Source organism: Amphiura filiformis, chromosome 16 (genome assembly GCF_039555335.1).
Source record: "Amphiura filiformis chromosome 16, Afil_fr2py, whole genome shotgun sequence".
In the NCBI taxonomy this organism is placed as follows: Eukaryota; Metazoa; Echinodermata; class Ophiuroidea; order Amphilepidida; family Amphiuridae; genus Amphiura; species Amphiura filiformis.
The window spans coordinates 63,530,466-63,551,701 of NC_092643.1; the positions used below are offsets into that span (position 1 = coordinate 63,530,466).

The 21,236-nt window shown below is 38.8% G+C and overlaps 3 protein-coding genes across 3 annotated transcripts; 2 read left to right on the plus strand and 1 right to left on the minus strand.

Annotated features, from left to right (window-relative positions):
- Positions 1-878: 878 nt before the first annotated feature.
- Positions 879-4,672, minus strand: LOC140136328 (uncharacterized). The gene is made up of 2 exons (XM_072158055.1): positions 4,563-4,672; positions 879-4,153 (listed from the first exon to the last, which is right to left on the minus strand). Exons 1-2 carry the CDS (start codon positions 4,614-4,616, stop codon positions 2,471-2,473), a joined length of 1,737 nt encoding a protein of 578 aa, XP_072014156.1. The 5' UTR covers positions 4,617-4,672; the 3' UTR covers positions 879-2,470.
- Positions 4,673-14,447: 9,775 nt separating this feature from the next.
- LOC140172803 (uncharacterized) lies at positions 14,448-15,443 on the plus strand. The gene has a single exon (XM_072195930.1). It carries the CDS (start codon positions 14,448-14,450, stop codon positions 15,441-15,443), a length of 996 nt encoding a protein of 331 aa, XP_072052031.1.
- Positions 15,444-16,073: 630 nt separating this feature from the next.
- Positions 16,074-16,544, plus strand: LOC140172804 (uncharacterized). The gene has a single exon (XM_072195931.1). It carries the CDS (start codon positions 16,074-16,076, stop codon positions 16,542-16,544), a length of 471 nt encoding a protein of 156 aa, XP_072052032.1.
- Positions 16,545-21,236: the final 4,692 nt, after the last annotated feature.

Sequence of the window (21,236 nt, forward strand, 5' to 3'; positions counted from 1 at the left end):
AACTATAAATTGATTATTTTTGTAACCGAGAAAGCAAAAATACAAGATTCGCTGTTTAGTAGTCAAACGACGGGATTGAGTAGGACGTCAATTTCAACAATCTTGTTCTCATCGATTTGATTTTGCTGCAGCTGTGAATAAAGTGGACTATTTTAGTTGAAATGCATACACCCCTATGGAAGACATGACCTTAATTTTCGACACAGGGGTGTGAATTTTAAATGGGGTTACCTGAATTGGTGACTCCATTTGAAATCTACACCTGTCATGTCTTCCATATTGGGTGTATGGAATTCAACTGGAATAGCACATTTTGTAATTCAAGGATATGTAATCTATTGTAAGGTATTTAAGGGTAAACGAGGTATTGTTGGTCGAATTAAGCAGCCAAAAATATACTTTTAAAACTTGCTTGATTTATTGTTGTGAATGAGTTACGTATGTGTTACAAAAGTGTTGTTGTTTCAGTCCTCTTTACAACATAACTCAAGAACCACAAGACCTACAAAAGTATATCTGTGATATTTGAATTCTTCTACACACTCGCTATGAAATGATCAATATAATTTTTGCCAAAGCTCACTACCATTCGCAAGATGCTGTGAACTACCAAATCGCAACCGTTTAAAATAGTTGCTAACCTTAAGTGACATTTTTTTAATAGCCCGTAGCGATATTAAATAAATAGTTCAATTATTAAAGCGTCTTGCAGAATTGCAGTCATTCATTGCTTTGCTTTGCTTGAATAGTGAATAGACAAGTGTATCCTTCAATGTTGGAAAACAATATTAGCGTGTACGCACTGTAATTTTTGGTTTGAAAATTTTGACTTTTCGTATTGAAACCGGGATTGAAACACGAGTAAGTTAAGTTTCTTGGGCACATACTCCGCATGCCAGATGCAATGACGAACTTGTTGCATGTGCTCTTTAATATATACCACACCATAAGGAAAAAGAGACCAGGTCGGCAGCGATGTTTGTTGATAGAATGCATATTCCAAACAGACTAAATATTATTATCTCTGGCGCAGGATCGCAGAAGTTGGAAGAAACTTGTAGTCGCCCCCCCTGCTCTGAAACCGACTGATGATGATGATGGTAATACCCTGCTGATACATTCTTTGATATCATTCCGCAACGAAGCAAACCATAGTTTAGATACGGAAGTATCTATGAGCAATATAACTGGTACATCGATCATTGTCGATTGCCCTGGTAAACAAAATGTTTATTTTTAGCACACAATTTACAGAACTTGTTTATTTGTTTTTCCATGTGAAATTATCTGTAAATTTTTTTTTTTGGGGGGGGGGGGCAAGAATGTTTTGGGAAGCCGAAAGCTGCAAGGGCGGTGGCAATTTTTAGCAAGCCGAGAGGGGGGAACAAACAATGTTTGGCATATTCATGGGGCGCCTCAAATAAAACGCTCTAAAAAGGCTTAAGAAAACAGTACGGAAACACTTTAATTCACATTATATATCTAGACCATTTAAGAACTCAAAAGCAAAAAGCAACTGCAACTGCTATTGGGAGAGATATGCTACTCAGAGTACACCTGTCAGTGATGAAGGATCAGAATCAAAGCCTATTGTAGGAAGTTCTGTTCTGGAAGGTCTCGGGAAGGAAATGACCAGCATTGTGTGGAGTCAAATTTGGCGGCAGTAATATCACAAATCAACGCTATGCTGATGATACCACCCTGTGTGCATCAAGGAAGGCAGTGAGGAGAAATGCTCTCTTCTAAATGCCAAGAATACTCAAGTAATGGTTATTGATAGAAATGGAACTGAGCTTAATGATGGACAACAAAGGTTATAGCACATCTGAAATAAAAAAAAAAAGATTAGCAACAACAAGACTATGTTAAAGATCAAAAGCCCAAAGAAGATTAGCTATGGCAAGGACAACAAGAGAATGTCAAAGATCGGGAAGAGTCGTGGTTTATCAATCAATCTCGAGGTACAGTTGCTTCGTGCAACAGTCTTCTCAATTGCTACATACGGGTGTGAGTCCTGTGGAATGGCAACGAATGACAGGATGAAGACAGATGCATTTGAGATGTGGTGCTATAGGATGCTGCTAAGAGTATCTTGTAAAGACAAGAAGACAAACATCTGGATTCTGGATAAGATTGGCACGGACTTTAAAAACATCAGAAAGTCTATCACTCATTGAAAGAAAATTGCGCTATTTTTGCCACATTGTAAGAATGGATGGTGGAGTTGAGAAGCATATTATTCAGGGAGCCGTCGTGGAAGGGGACGTACATCAACATTTTGAGCAAATGATGTGAACTTCCCTGTTTCATCACACGGAATGTATGGTGCGACACGTTTGGCTTTTGACAGAAGTAGATGGCGAAAGCGAGGGTGAAGAAAGAGGGAGAGAAAAAGAGATACCTACCGACTGAAATAAATTTTGAGCTGAAAGGGCAAACAGACCTTTAATTTTTTTGCCTAACCAGTCGTTTAAACTATGTTTCGTGAACGAGTTCCACTGACACAATTGCTGAATGAAAACGAAATAATATCATCGTACGTAGGTAAAAGAATCAATATGAAAATTCGAGCTATATCTGGTCCAAAGAAACTATTCATTACTGGAGTAAACCTTGGAACAGTGTCTTCTCTTGCTAGACCTAGAAGAATTGCACTCTGTAGCCACTCGGCAAAATTGACGCCAGCAAAAAGAATTAAGATATTTTTGACAAGTGCTGAAACTTGTTTACGTCTTAATACTATTAACAGCATTGTCTGCATCCAGCAATTAGTGATCGCGACAAACGAATATGACAGAAAAACTCCCGCCATTAGATGATCTACTACAGCAACATCTTCTTGAAACAGAAGAGTAGACTCGGTTTGATCTAGGGACAGACTGTCACGTGACGCTAAGGAACCAATGGAAGCAACACCTCTCAAAAAGTAATAAACAGACTCGCTACATGCTGTAAATAAAAGTATATACTCGCTACTGTTAAAATGAGGCGAATTGGTGTCAGCTTGTGAGCGAAGGCTATACAGTACACAAATAGCAATAATATCAAAAACAGAATAGTAAAATAAAGTTAGTCCGCGATAAATGTAGATATTTTCAGGTTGTGTAAAAACTTTGTCTCTTGTAGTTAATATACATATTGTAGCGTACCCTGTAGCCAAAACTGTCGAAAGTAAAATAAACAACAATTTGGCTCGGTTTCGCCTCCTGATTTCAATACTGTCTTGTTCCATACCAATATCAATTTCAAGCGAATAGTCACAGAGTAAGAATGTTGTTTCATTTTGATTCGAAACTATTCTCGTGAGGGATGGTAGTGGATTGAATTTTTCCGAATCCATGGAATGCCAAACGTAAAATAAAACTCCAACTACAATGGTGTGAAATTCAGTATAAAATGTTTCGAAAAATTCATCAAAAAATGCTAACACTGGATTGGGCACTGGATTAACATCAGTCATATTAGTATCGTTCGATTTCGGTTCGATTCCGCTTGTGTTCCCGCCGCTTGTATCACCATGATCACATAGAGGTGCGAGAGAAACTGCTATCCACGTGCTTATTTTGATTCCAATAAGCACGGCAATGGCATAATGAAGTCCGCGAATATTTGGTAAACGTTCACGAATGTAGTAGAAGAAAAAGATCATCTGAGAACACAACGAAAGAACATCGAATATACAATATACCATATCACGAAGAACAGACTTATATATAGGTTCAATTACAGTTTGAAGAATGCTACTCGCGAGACTGCAGATTCCGAAAATGATGATTGTAGTTAACATATATTTGGCTTGTTTGTCAGGTGCTTCGTGAGGTGTGGGTATCAAAGAATCAGTGCCCTGTTCTTCATTTTCCATTGTGGTCATGATCGTGGCATTATCTACACCTTGGCAGTGACGAAGTTTAATTGATTTTCTCTTATAATACACCAATAACAAACAAATAATGCTTACAATTATGGACAAAAGAGTTCGTAGCGAAGCACGATATATTTCTATGGATTCCAGCCACTGGCTGTCTGGTAACAGAATTGGTACCAACGCTAAAGCAGCTCCAAAGCTACTCAAAGCAAACATCAGCACGGTTGCTGGACTGTAGCTGCTGAAATCGCCAGTAGTTTTACCTGTATCCAATTGCTGATGAATTTCCTGTAAAAACAAAAAGGAACATGTAAAATGTATCATAGAACATAAACAAATATTCTATTAGTCATAAAGTCTACCTAACCAATTATGAATATTTATGATAATCTGATCGGGTTAAAGAATACATACAATGCTTTTCACGTTAACAACGATGCACGTATTTGTGTTCTTATAACCTCTGTGAATTTGATAAGAGCGCATATCGTTCGTTTTCAGAAAGGTTCAAGATAACAATACCGATAATCGTTTAATTGAATTGTTTAAATGGCAGAAATGTTTTGTACATATTTATGAATAGCGCTATTTTTGTCGATAATTAATTCCGCACAAAGGACCAATGTTTTTGTATTTCGTAATGTATTTTGTATCCATGTTTATAAAAGACCCTTGTCTTGTTAATAGGAGAACTTACTGCAACTGATGTATTCCTCCTTGATGAATTATGCCGTCTGTAACTTGAAGCCATCGTAAGCAAGAAAAAATGCGAACGTCAAAGAAGAACAATATAAAGTTGAACACGACTCCCGGAAAACTTCATGTATACACAAGCTGCACTGTTTGGTCCTAGAAAAGCTCTGCTATATCTATGGCAAGTGTGTACATGTAAACCACCCTGTCAAAGTAGGCCCACTTCCTTTATTTCTTTATTGGGTTCAAGACACTTTTTATGCGATCGAAAGCTGGTGCATGAAATCTAGTTTACCATGAGACTGGCATTGCACAATAATGGGGGATTTTTTGCTTGAGATTGCGAAATTGTGTTATTATCACACGCACTTGGGTAGCATATTTCCGCCCTTTCATCGCAAAAGGACCTAGAATAATATCTGCTTCTTTAATTTTAAGCTGTTAGGAGAATTCGAAAAGATAGTACAGCTGCTAAGCTAAAGCATTGCGCACTTTTTAGTAGGAGCATAAGAATTTCAACACATGAAGTATAAGGTCCAATGTTGATTTTAAGACGTGGAGCCATTTTGGATTTGTTATTCATTTTCCATTGTGGTCATGATAGGAGGGCGATTTGGCTCCCTCGCCTTGCACCACTGAGGTCCCAGGTTCAAGCCCCGGCGCGGCCCAAGGACTCAAGTACACTTGCTTTATCCCGATTCAATGCTCGCTCTCGCAGGTTTTCTCCGGGATCTCGAGTTCCTCCTGCTTTCAAAAATCGGTGATTAGTTGGTTGGTTATCAAAAACTTCCTTCACCCAATGGAATTTGGGGAGCTGCATAAATAATTGGTGGGTGTTACAATCTAAGTGCGGATAGGTTTACGCCAAATTTGGCTGCAACAAGCCTAGTTGATGCCGGCGATCTGATTGTGATGATTCACCATGGCAGCGAAATTACAGCGCTTTGATCCTCTAAAAAAATATGAGTTATACCTTATATTACACATATTAGGTATGTCACAGTGGCTGCACAATAATTCTGCCACACTGTGCATGCAAGCATAACAGTGAATTAAAAAGCGCGCGCATCAAAGTCGGCTGATTTTTGGAAAACATCAATGTCATTCCATTTATCCCAATTGTTTGAATTTTTAATATATGGTATGTGAAACCTTTCTGAAGCTACCATTGAATCCGACAAAATTAAATTTTGCTTTGTTCAAGAATTACTGCCTGTTTTATGGATTTTTTGACGATCGCTCATAAATCATTAAATATAGGCCTATTGAAATAGTCTGACCTACCACCAGTTAGCTAAAATACTAATCTTTCTTAGCATGTAAATTATTTCCGTCGACATTGAATGAAGCACTTGAGGAAAACTAGTTAAAACATTATAATCAACGATATTCCATAGGGAGTAGTTTTCAAAACCACAATAGCTTTAAAGCTATTGTGTGTGTCCAAGGCCATACTAGTTTTGTATACGCACTAGAGTGCAATGGTGATTCCTTTTACCATTTGCCCTCCCACGTTAATCCAGATAACAAAATGTTAATTTAAAGTCTCATTGCAAATGAATTTTTATTTTTGCTTTTCGGATTTGGCTTTGAATAATGGTGACACATACCATGTTGACAGTAAAAAAGAATATTCTATTCCAGACACCATCAAAATGTCAAACTTTGTATTTTTTTGTATTATTTTCAAGTAATTAACTGCAGTTTCTTTATTCAACATCGTAACAGGTTCATACTTGACAAATTTATGTTGAATGAATAGACTTTCATTAAATAATTAAAAAACACCAAAATTACTCATGCCTAATTTACATAATAATATCATGAATACATAATTAGCTGTAATTAGCTAATTTGCATAATTAATTACTTTTTGTGTATTTTTTGTTATCAATTGAAAGAACTTTGTGTACATATGTGTGCAAAAAAACCGCACCCTGATATCATGTACGGTTTGCTATTGGCATCAATTTTGCATATTAATTAGCCTGACTTGGTCATTTTTTCAGCTTTAATTTGTCTGCAGATTGGCCGAAATTGCTAAAATAGTACATTTGGTTAATTTATTATAATTATTCAATGATAGATTTTTTAATTTTGTTTTCTTTAACGAAGTCAGGAAAGATAAGCATTTAACCTGCGATACTTAAATTAACGCTGCTTTTTCAAGCAAGCGTCCAAATAAACCGTCAAAATCTCGGAATGTGCCAATTTTGTCATTACAGCCATTTTGTGGCAGGTTTTTATTCCATTTACGAGCATCTTTAAATTGACACTACATCACAATGCATTGACCGATTTCAATTTCGTTTTTGATTTTTGATGCTTTAATAAAGCTCATTCATGTAGAAACATTAAATAACGTGTTTCTGCTGCGCTTATTTTTGAGGTGATATGCCTACTTATATTTCATGATAAAAAGTTTTTTGAAAATTCCCTTGTGATTTATTAGTCTGTTTGCTGATGTTCTAATACAATTTTACAAGTGTCTACCCCTTGGAAAGATGCAAACAAGATACATAAATTTACATAAATAGCGCCATCATTGTTCAACATTTCTTTAAAATGATCCAGTTTTACATGCCATCAAACAACCGTGTCTGAGATCTGGGAAAAGGCGCCATATAAAACATCGAAATATATTCATTTTATTTATTATCTAGTCCTACATCTGGCCAGTTACCAAGTTCAATTGATTTTCTCTTATAATACACCAATAACAAACAAATAATGCTGACAATTATGGACAAAAGAGTTCGTAGCGAAGCACGATATATTTCTATGGATTCCAGCCACTGGCTGTCTGGTAATAGAATTGGTACCAACGCTAAAGCAGCTCCAAAGCTGCTCAAAGCAAACATCAGTACAGTTGCTGGATTGTAGCTACTGCAATCGCCAATAGTTTTACCTGTATCCCATTGCTGATGAATTTCCTGTAAAAACAAACAAGAACATGTAAATTGTATCATAGAACATATAAACAAGTATTTATATTTTAGTTTTAAGTCATATATAGGACATATTGAAAGTCTATCTACCCAATTATGAATATTTATGATAATCTGATCGGGTTAAAGAATGCATACAATGCTTTTCACGTTAACAACGATGCACGTATTCGTGTTCTTATAACCTCTGTGAATTTTTCAGAAAATTATAATACAAGAAATAAATGTGATTATCATTTATCTATACCTTATCTCATGAGCAAATGACTGCGTGTCCCATTGCTCTCCTTCGAGTCCCTTTCCTCCACTCCAATATTCCTTGTGTTTGATGTTCAGCATAGAACTAGAACGTCTATGCTGTCCAAGTCAAACTTTGAGGGATTGCTTTGTTTCTCCTACATACGCTTCTGTGCAGTCCGGATCCCCACTCTTATAACCGTAAACAAGGTTGGACTGTTTGTCTCTGGGGGGCTTGTTTACGCGCAATTTGTTTCCCAGTTTAAACGCGGTTGTAATGCCGAAGAGTTTGTAAATGTTCTTTACTCTTTCAGAGACACCAGCACAATATGAGATGGTTATCAGGATTTTGCGAGTGGCTTGTCCCGAATCTTCATTGAGGGTTAGTGAGACTTTTTAGTGTCTATTTTTCTTTTGCCCTGCTCAAGGGCCAGTCCGGGTCATCGCACTTCCTTAAAGCTCCTTCAATGTGATCTTTCTCACGTGGAACGTTGCTTTCGTCGCTTATGGTTGTTTTTGTGTATTTCATGCAAAGACCAAGAGTTGGTTCCTTAGGTGGCAATGAGAAAAAATATTGGGCTCTATAAACAATTACTTTGAGTGTCCTTGAGATGTCTTGATTTGACCAGAAGGTGCGTTTAGTCTACAAAGGCTGTGCGTCGTTTGACATCCTCCTCTACTGTGGATACACTGCTGCACTAGTGAAAAAACAAAATCTTTTACTTTGTCAATTGGGGTGGTGTCAAGTGTGATGTCTCGTGAGTCTTCTGACATGATCTTACATTTTGTAGGGTTGATTTTCATTTCAACTGCAGCCTTTAGCCGAGTCATTGGTGGGAATTTGTAGCTTTTTGAATACAATTTCCATGAGGATTGTATCATCACCATGGGGTATGCTGTTTGTGTGTACATGCAATTCGACCATTTGGGTTCCACGGCCTAGGTTATGGACCTCTTTTATCACAAATTCAAAGTATATATATGCTGAATAGGCTTGGAGAGAGGAACTCTCCTTGTCTCACACCAACTACAATTTTGAACCATTCGGTGATTTTGCCAAACCATAACTGAACAGTTTGATTTGCTTGATTGCTCGCTAGATGCTGCCTTGATATCAATAAAATTGCAGTGGATCGGTATGGGCTTTTTCAATGATTACCCGACCATACAACAACATTGCATCTATGATACCTCCTTTACTGCTTACTACAACTTTGGTACCTCGGGTACTACGAAAACAACACTGTTCTTCCTTCATGTTCAGGTTCAATTTTTCCATCAAGTGGCAATTTATGTTTTCTTGGATTCTATTCAAGACCATCCTGCAGAACACTTGGGATTGACAGTAGGGTGATTGTTCTGTAGTTGGCTGGGTCAAGATGTCAAAGTTTGTCTCCATTCTTAACTACTGGTGTGATGAATAAAAATTTGTATTTTACACTCTTTTGGCCCTGAATTTTGCTAGAAAAGGGGCTCCTTGTCCTTTACCCTCCTGATTTTCTCTTTCATTTTTTGTCTGTGGGGCACTTTTTGTCAGGGGGCACTCTGCCCCCCCCCCGCTGGCTACGCTACTGCCTATAACACACAATTTCCCTTATAGGCCTAAAATTAGGTTGACATGGTGGAGACTCATCTTTTTGTATATGATTTAGAGAGGAAAATGAAACCTCTGCCGACTTTTTCTTTCTCTAACTTTTCAATCCTTTTGGCTATGCTGAGACTACACCTGTAATTGAATTCAATGCTAAATGAATTTCATTTAAAGACTCACGGGGTTTCTCTTTATGTTTAGCAATAGCATTTTCAGTGTCACTATTGGCGAAGTGAGAGACCTAATCTTGCCGCGTCTAAGGCTTCTCGGAAAGTCTTAGGTTCTTTTGAAAATACAAAAGCGCGCAAAGATGGCAAAAGTCCTCTTACAAAAGTAGACAGTTAGTGAGAGTCAGATTTCTGCATTTGTTTGCACCAACGCATAATATCAGACGCGTCCGATGCGAGTTGTTTACGCGACAGCAGTCTTGATTCGACACCCCAACGCCAAGAATCCACCCCCCCCCAATTTGTCTTGAGTAGCGAATGGATTTTATCGAGCGTATCTTGATCATCAGTAGGTATTGTATCCAAAAATACTCTTGCGTGACCATCAATTCTGGTATTAAGAGCAAGCGCTGATTTTGGTGCCGCATAGTCTCGCAGTTTAGCATAATTCTTGAACTTATCTATGAATGAGTCTATGTCCTCTTCAGGCATGTCTGAATATTTAATATCCAATCTATGCATGTCATATTTCGACATTTCTATTTCGTCAGATCTAAATCACAAGAAATATCTAGTCTTAAATTAGATGAAGCATGGACTTGATCACAGAATTTGATATATAATACAATCCAATCAATGCTCCTTTATATTTCTAGACAAAATATCAAAATTTAAAATCCATAATTCAAATTTCAAAATGCAAAAATTTAATTTATTTCAAATACATTTACAAGTATCCCCACCGAATTTAAAAACAATTTATCACTATAATTTACTGCAACAAGTCTATATCAAAGAGCCTAATTAATTCAATGGTACCAAAAGCAAAATGCGTGAATTGAACACCAGATTCGAACACCAACAATCGAATTCACTGGTCAGTCATGAGTGAATGACAGAACCGATACTATACCACGCGCGGTTACAAAAGAAACTGGTCAATGCACCGTATTTCGTGATCCTAACATCCTCTTTTTATGACATTTTTTCAATAGATCTACGAAAAAAGCTTATTCCCAAATTTCAGTTGATTACGATTTTGCGTTTGCGAGTTATGCATGGTTTATGTGTATTACACTGCTCCATAGACAATATGTTATAATTTTGTTCTGGTATACCAGAACGAAATTCATATTTAACGATATCTTTGCTAAACGAATTAATCTGCAAGAATTTTTTGTACATAAACATTATGTAGCCAACTTGTTTTTAGATAAGTGGGGGGATGATGCAGTGGATCACGAAATGCCCTTTTAAGTCACAAAATAGCGCGAAACCTGTAGATCATACTATGCCCATACTGCAATATTACAAGAAGTTTGCACATCAATGGAATTCACTACGCAAAATGTAGCTACACGCAAATCAAAATGTTATTCGGCCTACTAAAATGTCTAATCTATTAACCAAAAATTAAAAATGATAAGGACAGGCCAGGACGTATCCAACTGCTCCATTCGTGGAAACATACAAATTAAGTTCAAGATGTTGTCTATCGGCATGACATAAAACATTGATATGAAAACCAAAAACACGGATTCTTTCATTATCTGTTGTAACGAGATTTGATCTTAATTGGGGAACGAGGTACCGGGAATAACATGCCTGTTTTGGTAAACGTCATCTCTTCTGTACATCTTCGGTAGACATCTTGGTTGGTTAGGACTCTGTAAAATCTCGAAACCTCAAATCTATGAAAGATTCCGTGTTATCGAAGAGGTCATAAAATAACCTAAAACCTAACGCACGTAAACACACAAATAGACAAGAACTTACCAAAATATTATGTCCATGTATATATATTTTAATTTTAACTACAATCTTACATATGAAGGCGCATCCAACTGCTCCATCCGTGGAAACATACATATAAAGTTCAAGATGTTGTCTATCGGCATGACATAAAACATTGATATAAAAACCAAAAAACACGGATTCTTTCACCATCTGTTGTAACGAGATTTGATCTTATTTGGGGAACGAAGTACATGAATATGGTGAACGTCATCTCTTCTGTCAATCTTCGGTAGACATCTTGGTTGGTAAGGACTCTGTAAAATCTCGAAACCTCAAATCTATGAAAGATTCCGTGTTATCGAAGAGGTCATAAAATAACCTAAAACCTAACGCACGTAAACACACAAATAGACAATAACTGAACAAAATATTATGTTCATGTATATTTTAATCCTAACTATATACAAACTTACATATGAGGACGCATCCAACTGCTCCATCCGTGGAAACATACATATTAAGCGCAAGATGTTGTCTATCGGCATGACATAAAACATTGATCTGAAAACAAAAAACACGGATTCTTTCACCATCTGTTGTAACGAGATTTGATCTTAATTGGGGAACGAGGTACCGGGAATAACATGCCTGTTTTGGTAAACGTCCTCTCTTCTGTACATCTTCGGTAGACATCTTGGCGGGTTAGGACTCTGTAAAATCTCGAAACCTCAAATCTGTGAATGATTCCGTGTTATCAAAGAGGTCATAAAATAACCTAAAACCTAACGCACGTAAACACACAAATAGACAACAACTGAACAAAATATTATGTTCATGTATATTTTAATTTTAACTACAAACTTACTTATGAAGGCGCATCCAACTGCTCCATTCGTGGAAACATACATATTAAGTTCAAGATGTTGTCTATCGGCATGACATAAAACATTGATATGAAAACCAAAAACACGGATTCTTCCATCATCTGTTGTAACGAGATTTGATCTTAATTGGGGAACGAAGTTCCGGGAATAACATGCCTGTTTTGGTAAACGTCATCTCTTCTGTACATCTTCGGTAGACATCTTGGTTGGTAAGGACTCTGTAAAATCTCGAAACCTCAAATTTGTGAATGATTCCGTGTTATCGAAGAGGTCATAAAATAACCTAAAACCTAACGCACGTAAACACACAAATAGACAAGAACTTACCAAAATATTATGTTCGTGTATATTTTAATTTTAACTATACAAACTTACATGAGAGCGCATCCAACTGTTCCATCCGTGCAAACATACATATTAAGTTCAAGATGTTGTCTATCGGCATGACATAAAGCATTGATATGAAAACAAAAAACACGGATTCTTTCATTATCTGTTGTAACGAGATTTGATCTTAATTGGGTAACGAGGTACCGGGAAAACCATGCCTGTTTTGGTAAACGTCATCTCTTCTGTACATCTTCGGTAGACATTTTGGTTGGTATGGATTCTGTAAAATCTCGAAACCTCAAATCTATGAATGATTCCGTGTTATCAAAGAGGTCATAAAATAACCTAAAACCTAACGCACGTAAACACACAAATAGACAATAACTGAACAAAATATTATGTTCATGTATATTTTAATTTTAACTTTATACAAACAAACTTACGTATGTGGGCGCATCCAACTGCTCCATCCGTGGAAACATACATATTAAGTTCAAGATGCTATCTATCGGCATGACATAAAACATTGATCTGAAAACCAAAAACACGGATTTGATCTTAATTGGGGAACGAAGTACATAACATGCCTGTTTTGGTAAACGTCATCTCTTCTGTCAATCTTCGGTATACATCTTGTTTGGTATTCACAGAGTTAAAGAGTAGCCATCATTTCTATCACATTGGAACTAAGGACAAGAGTGAATCAGGGGTGAGCTTCCTGATACACAAAAACATCACAGGAAATATAACTGAAGTAAAAGGTATAAATGAACGCCTAGCTCAACTGACAATAAAAATAAACAAGAGATACAAATATCCAATTCTACGCTCCGACCTCAACACACGACGATGAAGAGGTGGACAAACTACGAGGAAATAACTGAACTATTAAAGAACAACAAGACTCAATTAACTATAGTCATGGGTGACTTTGGAAAAAGAGAGAAGCCACTATGATTATTTTGTACAAGAAGGGGGACAAGCGAAACCTAAAGAACCATATACACCCATCAATCTCCTCTCTCAAACTTGTACAAGCTGTAGACAATTATACTAACAAACCGACTTGAAAACATCCTAGATGGAAATCAACCGAGGGAACAGGCAGGCTTGAGGAAAGGCTTTTCAACCATAGATCACATCCACACCATCAACCAAATAAAGGAGGAATGACAGGAGTACAACATGTGAAGAGATTCATCAGGTTTGTAGATAATTATAATTTGAAGTTTTCATATACAAAACCAAAATTTTTGACACTGACCTGACAGTTTCGTATGTCTTGGACGACATACTTCTTCAGAGTGATTGGTATCCCATCATCCTCTGTGCTGGTGGTAACACAGCTCCATCCCTTGGGGGCGTGGTCTTGAGGAGAGGGTCATACACGTGACTTAAATGGTAGTGCAAAAAACACCAAAACAGAACATCACCAAAGAGGAAAGACAGGCGATTCATGAGCTACGCAAAGAGAAATCTATCATTGTGCTTCCGGCAGACAAAGGCAAAGCAACAGTTGTCATGCAGGCTGATGAGTATGAACAAAAATTACAAGGTATGCTTAGCTCCACGCTACAAGCGTCAACTTGTAGGCATTTTGAGTAGGTTGAAGAAGGAAGAGAAGATCACCAAATCGCAGTACGACCATTTGTTCCCCACAGCAGAAAATGTGCCTAGGATCTACGGAACCCCCAAAATCCACAAGGAAGGCAACAAAGTGAGACCTATAGTTGATTATACAGGTTCTATCAGCTACAATACACCCAGAGCGCTAGCAGACATCTTAGCTCCCTTAGTTGGACAGACGGAACACCATGTTAAGAACTCCAAACAGCTTGCAGAAGATCCATAGAGGAGGGAGAGATCTTTAATTCTCACGACGTGGTGTCGCTCTTCACTAATACGCTTGTGGATAAATCGCTTGAGGTCATAAAACAACGCCTGCTTAAAGACAAGTCTCTCAAAAACAGAACGCTGCTCTCAGTTGATGACGTGATGGAACTCCTGGCTTTTGTGCTTACCACAACATACTTCTCATTCAGGGGCAAGATTTATAGACAATTGTTTGGCGCAGCTATGGGCAGCCCAGTGTCTCCAATCACAGCTAATCTGTACATGGAATTCTTAGAAGAGCAAGCCATCGCTACAGCGCCCTTGAATTGTAAGCCTATGCTTTGGAAGAGGTATGTCGACGACATCCTTGAAATAGTGAAAGACAATCAAGTTGACAACCTCACAGACCACCTGAACAACACTGATCCAACAGACAGCATAAAGTTCACTTACGAGAAGGAAGTAGACGGCCGTATCCCATTTTTAGACACGCTCATCGTCAGAAAGGAGGATGGCTCAGTCAAACTTTTGGTTTACCGCAAGGCTACCCACACAGACCAGTATCTCAACTTTAGCTCCCACCACCCAATATATCACAAGTTAGGAGTAGTACGCACCTTACTGGACAGAATGGACAAGATCGTGACAGAAACAGAAGACAGACAGAAAGAGGAAGACAACATCAAGAAAGCATTGAAAACGTGTGGCTACCCAGAGTGGACAATTGAGACAGTCAAAAAGAAGATCAGGGACAAACCTTCGAAAGCTACCAAAAACAAAACCAAAGACACTTCTCAGCAGACCAAGGGACTTGTAGTTATTCCATATGTCGAAGGCGTGGCTGAGAGAGCCAATCGGGTGTTCAAGAAGCACAACATTGCCACTGCCATGAAGCCAAACACCTCGCTGAGGAAGCTTTTGGTTCATCCGAAGGACAAAATTGACCCTCTAGACAAAACTGACTGTATCTACGAGATTCCTTGCAAAAACTGTGACTGTACATATGAGACCGGCCGAAAATTGAACACCCGGCTTAAGGAACACCAAAAAGAAACGGAAAAAGTGGAAAGGGGCAAAAAGAACTTTACGCGCCAGACCAGAAAAGAGTCAGTTACAGAGCAAAGCAAGTCAGCCATAGCGGATCATGCCATTCAATAGAACCATGTCATCAACTGGGACGATACCAAAGTTTTACAGAAGGAGTGTGATGCGAGTACTCGCTTCATCAGAGAATCAATCTGGATACGTAAGAGAGGCCCGGCCGTCATGAACAGGGACGAGGGGGCCTACCATTTAAGTCACGTGTATGACCCTCTCCTCAAGACCACGCCCCAAGGGATGGAGCTGTGTTACCACCAGCACAGAGGATGATGGGATACCAATCACTCTGAAGAAGTATGTCGTCCAAGACATACGAAACTGTCAGGTCAGTGTCAAAAATTTTGGTTTTGTATATGAAAACTTCAAATTATAGGAGTACAACATACCAGTTCATTTCTGAATGCACAAGGAATCAACAATGCATACCTGAAGATCTTTAAAGACATCTACTCAGATTGCTACAACACAATCAAAATGAACAAAGACAGTGACAGAATTATGATAAAGAAGGGAGTACGCCAGGGAGACACATTTCACCCAAGCTTTTTTTTTACAGCCACCCTAGAAGGAATTTTCAAAACACTTGACTGGAGCAAAAAGGAATCAACATAAACGGAGAGCACATTAGTCATTTACGCTTTGAAGATGACATAATTGTCACTATATCAAGCAACCTAAAATGAAACAATGCTGCAAGAGTTGGACGAGACACGCAGGGTAATTGGACTAAAAATTAATATGAAGAAGGTCGTGTCAAGAATAGAAACAGTCTCAAAGATAGTGAAAGTAAAAGGGCTTGAAATCGAGGTCAAGGAATATGTATATCTTGGGCAACACTTCTCTCCTCGAGACAAAGACCAAGACTCTGAAATTCGAAGGAGAATTAAAGCCGGGTGGCAAGCCATTGGAAGGTACAGCACCATCATGAAAGGTAATCTCACAATATGCCTCACAAAAAGGTCTACAACCAAATGCATCCTCCCAGCTCTTTCATATGGGGCAGAATCATGGACCCTAAACCTCAAAAATGGGAAGAAAACTGGCAGCAGTCCAACACAACATGGAAAGAAGCATATCAAACACCACCTACAAGGACAGAAAAACCAACAAATGGATCAGGGAACAGACCGTAGTTCAAGACATCTTGGAAACCATTAAAAGCAGAAAATGGACCTGGGCCGTTCATATTAGCCGCAGACAAGACAATCGTTGGAGCTCAACACTCACAAATTGGACACCTTATGAGAGGAAGCGAAATAGAGGGCGCCAACGGAAGGAATGAGCTGCAAAACTACTGGGAGAAGTGAACTGGTACCAACCAGCACAAAACAGAGACACATGGAGACATCATGCTGAAGCCTTCATCCTGCAGTGGATTGATAACGGCTAAAAAAGTAAGTAAGTAAGTAAGTAAATAAAGTAAAATCTCGAAACCTAAAATCTATGAAAGATTCCGTTTTATAGCTTTTTATCGAAGAGGTCATAAAATAACCTAAAACCTAACGCACGTAAACACACAAATAGACAACAACCGAACAAAATATTATGTTCATGTATTATTTTCATTTAATTACAAACTTACATATGAGACCAAATCAGCCGGACGACAGATACCAACGGTAAAAAGAAATTGTTTTCTCTTCTACATTAATCCTATTATCGAATACATCAGCGCGGCTGAAGATGATAACAGATAGATGATACACGCCCGGATAGTGCACAATATGGTAGATTTTGTATCTAGGGTCTATGATATTGCTCAATAGAGGTTATCCGTGTTCTATAAGCTGCATATCATATCAGCGACTGCTATACCTTGTTTAGGACTTTCAAAAGAAGTACCTGCAGTGCATGTGCAACCATCACTGTTTCAAAATAGCCCGCCAAAGACATGCAGGTAACCCAGAGGTCGTGCATTGAATTGGATTGAATGAGGAATACTACGGGAACTAGCGCCTTTTGTTAGAAGTCACACATGAGTACAGTGGATACTAGTAACATGTTGGGGCCTCATAAAGCAGGCTGCACTCATCACCTGTCGTGCCTGTATACAGGTTGTCCCAGAAAAAACTTCCGGGCGAATGAGAAATAGACATCACAATCCAAAATTCTAAATATCAGCGCGTGTCCCATCTTATTTTGCATCTTATACGCCAATTCTATTGGAATCGGTTGACTGATTGCGAAGAAATGAGCGATTATATAACGCATGCATCATTTCACTTCATTCCAAGTTTGAAAGAAAGATCATTCAACACAATGCGCACTAGTGTCAACGGGCTTGATATTTTGTTCTGTGAGATCTTTTTTGTTCTTTTTAACCAATCTGGTTCTTGCAAAACATTTAATCAGGTTTTTTCAAATTTGAAAACCTGCACGATATTGAAAATGAAAGCTTGAATGTAAGACGATACTCGGTACTAGTAAATATCTTTTTTTCGTTTATGTTGATATATATGTAGTTGCATAAAGAAGTATTGCATAAAGAATTCCAGCGGGCTTCAAAAATTTCTCACACACATTAATGTTTTTGGCATGTATGTACATGATCCACCAGTGGAGCTTCTGCGACCCCTACGCAGAACTTCCGATAGTGGATTATCTGCGCACGGTGGACGCAAGGAATCCACTGACGGATTTTCGGCGCACGTTATGTTTTGTTTTTTAAACATGAAACTTGATGCGCAGAACTGACTCTAAACATATAGGCCCTAAAATAATATTTCTTACTTTCTACCATTTAATAATATTAAATCATAACAATTCATGAGATGATTAAATCGTGCGCCGAAAATCCGTCAGTGGATTCCCTGCGACCGTGCGCAGAATTACTCCACCGGAGCTATATATACGGAGGGGAGTTTCTGCGCACGTGCGCCGAAAGTCCGACTATGGATTCCCTGCGACCGTGCGCAGAAAAACTCCACCGTTCTGACTCTAAAAATATATATATATAATACTTCTTACTTTCTAAGTTATTTTTATAAACATGGTTTTTAACTTGATGCGCAGAACTGACTCTCTTAACATATAGGCCCTAAATAATATTTCATACTTTCTACCATTTAATAATATTAAATCATAACAATTCATGAGATGATTAAAACGTGCGCCGAAAATCCGTCAGTGGATTCCCTGCGACCGTGCGCAGAATTACTCCACCGGAGCTATATACGGAGGGAGTTTCTGCGCACGTGCGCCGAAAATCCGTCCGTGGATTCCCTGTGACCGTGCGCAGAATTACTCCACTGTTCTGACTCTAAATATATATATAATATTTCTTACTTTCAAAGTTATTTTTTTAAACATGTTTTTTAAACATGATACTTGATGCGCAGAACTGACTATAAAAACTGACTCCACCGTTCTGACTCTAAATATATATATAAATTTCTTACTTTCTAAGTTATTTTTTTAAACATGGTTTTTAAACATGAAACTTAATGCGCAGAACTGACTCTAAACATATAGGCCCTAAATAATATTTCATACTTTCTACCATTTAATAATATTAAATCATAACAAATCATGAGATGATTAAAACGTGCGCCGAAAATCCGTCCGTGGATTCCCTGCGACCGTGCGCAGAATTACTCCACCGGAGCTATATACGGAGGGGAGTTTCAGCGCACGTGCGCCGAAAATCCGTCATTCCCTGCGACCGTGCGCAGAATTACTCCACCGGAACTATATCGCTCATTCTACAAAATCCGGTGCCAATAGCCTTTTTTCCATTCTTTGGTCCACAAAAACTTTGTCGGACACGCGACACGTGACGTCCGAGGCTGGCGAAAATACAAGGCTGACAGCCCCATTCAAAATAGACGGTTAGCAGTTATAAATTAAAAAACAACATATTTACAGTTGGGTACTTTGTCGTACCCCTACGGTTTTAGAGTAAGATAATTTTGCTTTGACACCACATAACAAATTTAATATTGTTTGTGAAGATTTCATGATTATGTGTTACACACCGACATCGACTGGCTAATAATTACTTGGTGCATCAGAGATACTAAAATCAATACCCGGGATCGATACACGTGAATGTGCTATGCACGAATTGATATGAGACGAAAATCTTTGGATACCGGGTAGAAAATGATGAATATCTCCCGTAAATGATTTCGTCTAAAGAAGCCAGATGTGGTTCCTTGCACTTGAATATATGTTTTGAATAGATATGACAGTCGTTAGCTAGCGTCTTGAGAAAGAAGCTTGCGTCTTGAACTCAAAAACTGACAATAATTCTGATTTTATATGTGCCGACTATATAGCGCAGTGTATAGGCCAATCGTGGAGGTAGTATAAAAGCAGATGAGATATGGCGTACCATGGTCACTCACACACTAGCGAGGTCAGTCACCCATGGTCACCGGGCTATTGTCAGAAGCCTTAGTCAGATGTCCTTCGGCCCATTATGCGACTCAAAACTATTAAACAGGTCGGAACAAAATGGCCATGCGTGGCGGTGGATTCAACCTATATCATGGCGATTTCTGCCATGAAGATATCGGGGCGATGACACTGTGTGTTAATCCAATGGCAACGTCAAAAATGACGATATCGCATCCGCCAAACCAAATCTAGGAGAGTCAGGAGCAGTAGGAATGTGAGGCTGGGACAAGAAATGAAGAGAAAACGTGATGAAAGTACACAAGCACAATATATAGAGCGGCAGTGGAAAGAATTACAAGAGTGGGGGAAGAACACTAAGAGACAAGCACTTCAAATTGAAATCTCGCAAAAGATGGGCGAAGTTGAGAGTTCGAGACGGGAGACCGGACTACAAGAGGCAGAGTTGCGAGCACTGCAAGACAGGGAGCTTGAGCGGAAGTACGGGTCTGAGAATATGGGGTGGCTATCCAGAGAAGGAGTGGAAGTAGGCTGTCAGAGTCCGAGGACACGTAGATAGTGACACTGCGGAGCAAAGCCAGTCACCCCCTTATGGCGTGATAAGATGCTGAAGGGGAAAAGCCAATTTGAGGTCAAGTTTGGACCATTTGGGGGGGAAGGCAAGGGAAATTAAGTCACACCAAGTTGGGATAACCAGTCCAAGAAGAGAAGAAGATAAGGCCATGTTCGAAGAAGTCACAATTAGCTATCGAGACAGGAACTAATTGAACCAGTGTCTGACTTGCAAGTTGACACTCGTTGCAAATTTTTTATTCGTATTTCTCCTGAAAAAAGAGAAATTGTGTTGGTATAATGCTGCCTTGTACGGTCCTTCCCCCGTTCGAAGTGAAATTGATTTCCAATGCAGGAGACTGATGACGTCGCAGTAAATGAAGAGTAAATGTTCACGACCATTGCACAGATTGACAGAAAAAAGTGCCAAGTTTGAGTGGAACGACGATTGTGAGAAAGCTGTGAAGGACGCGTTGATAACATAACATAACTGCAACCCAATTCTAGCTTACCCTAAATGGACAGCATGGCCATGATGACTGGACATCTTGGACGTAGATGCAAGTAATTTTGCATTTATGCCTTACAATGGTGATATAGGTGATTGCATATGGTAGCAAATCACTGAAAAGAGCTGAGAGAAACTACTGTGTGACAAGACCGAGAGCTAGCAATTGTGGAGCTTTTGAAGAAGTACAGACATTACTTGGGAGGGGCCAAGTGAAAGTGAGGACATGTCACAGCTCCACTTGTCAGGTGGTTAGAAGTAGTGCAAAGCTTTGATTTATGCCCAGGTAGACATCACCGGAATCCTGACGGTTTATCCAGGTGTCCTTGCGCACAGTGTGGTAGATGAGAAGGACAGATGGCAAAAGAAGTAGAAGAATAACCATGAATGAAATTGGGATCCAGACAGAGCCAGAGAATGAGCCGGAAAGTTCT

Bases quoted from the DNA above. Each gene is read 5' to 3' on its own strand.
- LOC140172803 (XM_072195930.1), top strand. From the start codon at position 14,448: ATGGAACTCCTGGCTTTTGTGCTTACCACAACATACTTCTCATTCAGG.
- LOC140172804 (XM_072195931.1), top strand. From the start codon at position 16,074: ATGCTGCAAGAGTTGGACGAGACACGCAGGGTAATTGGACTAAAAATT.
- LOC140136328 (XM_072158055.1), bottom strand. From the start codon at position 4,616: ATGGCTTCAAGTTACAGACGGCATAATTCATCAAGGAGGAATACATCA. The intron at 4,154-4,562 runs GTAAGTTCTCCT...TTGTTTTTACAG, and splicing joins GGAGGAATACATCAGTTGCA to GAAATTCATCAGCAATTGGA.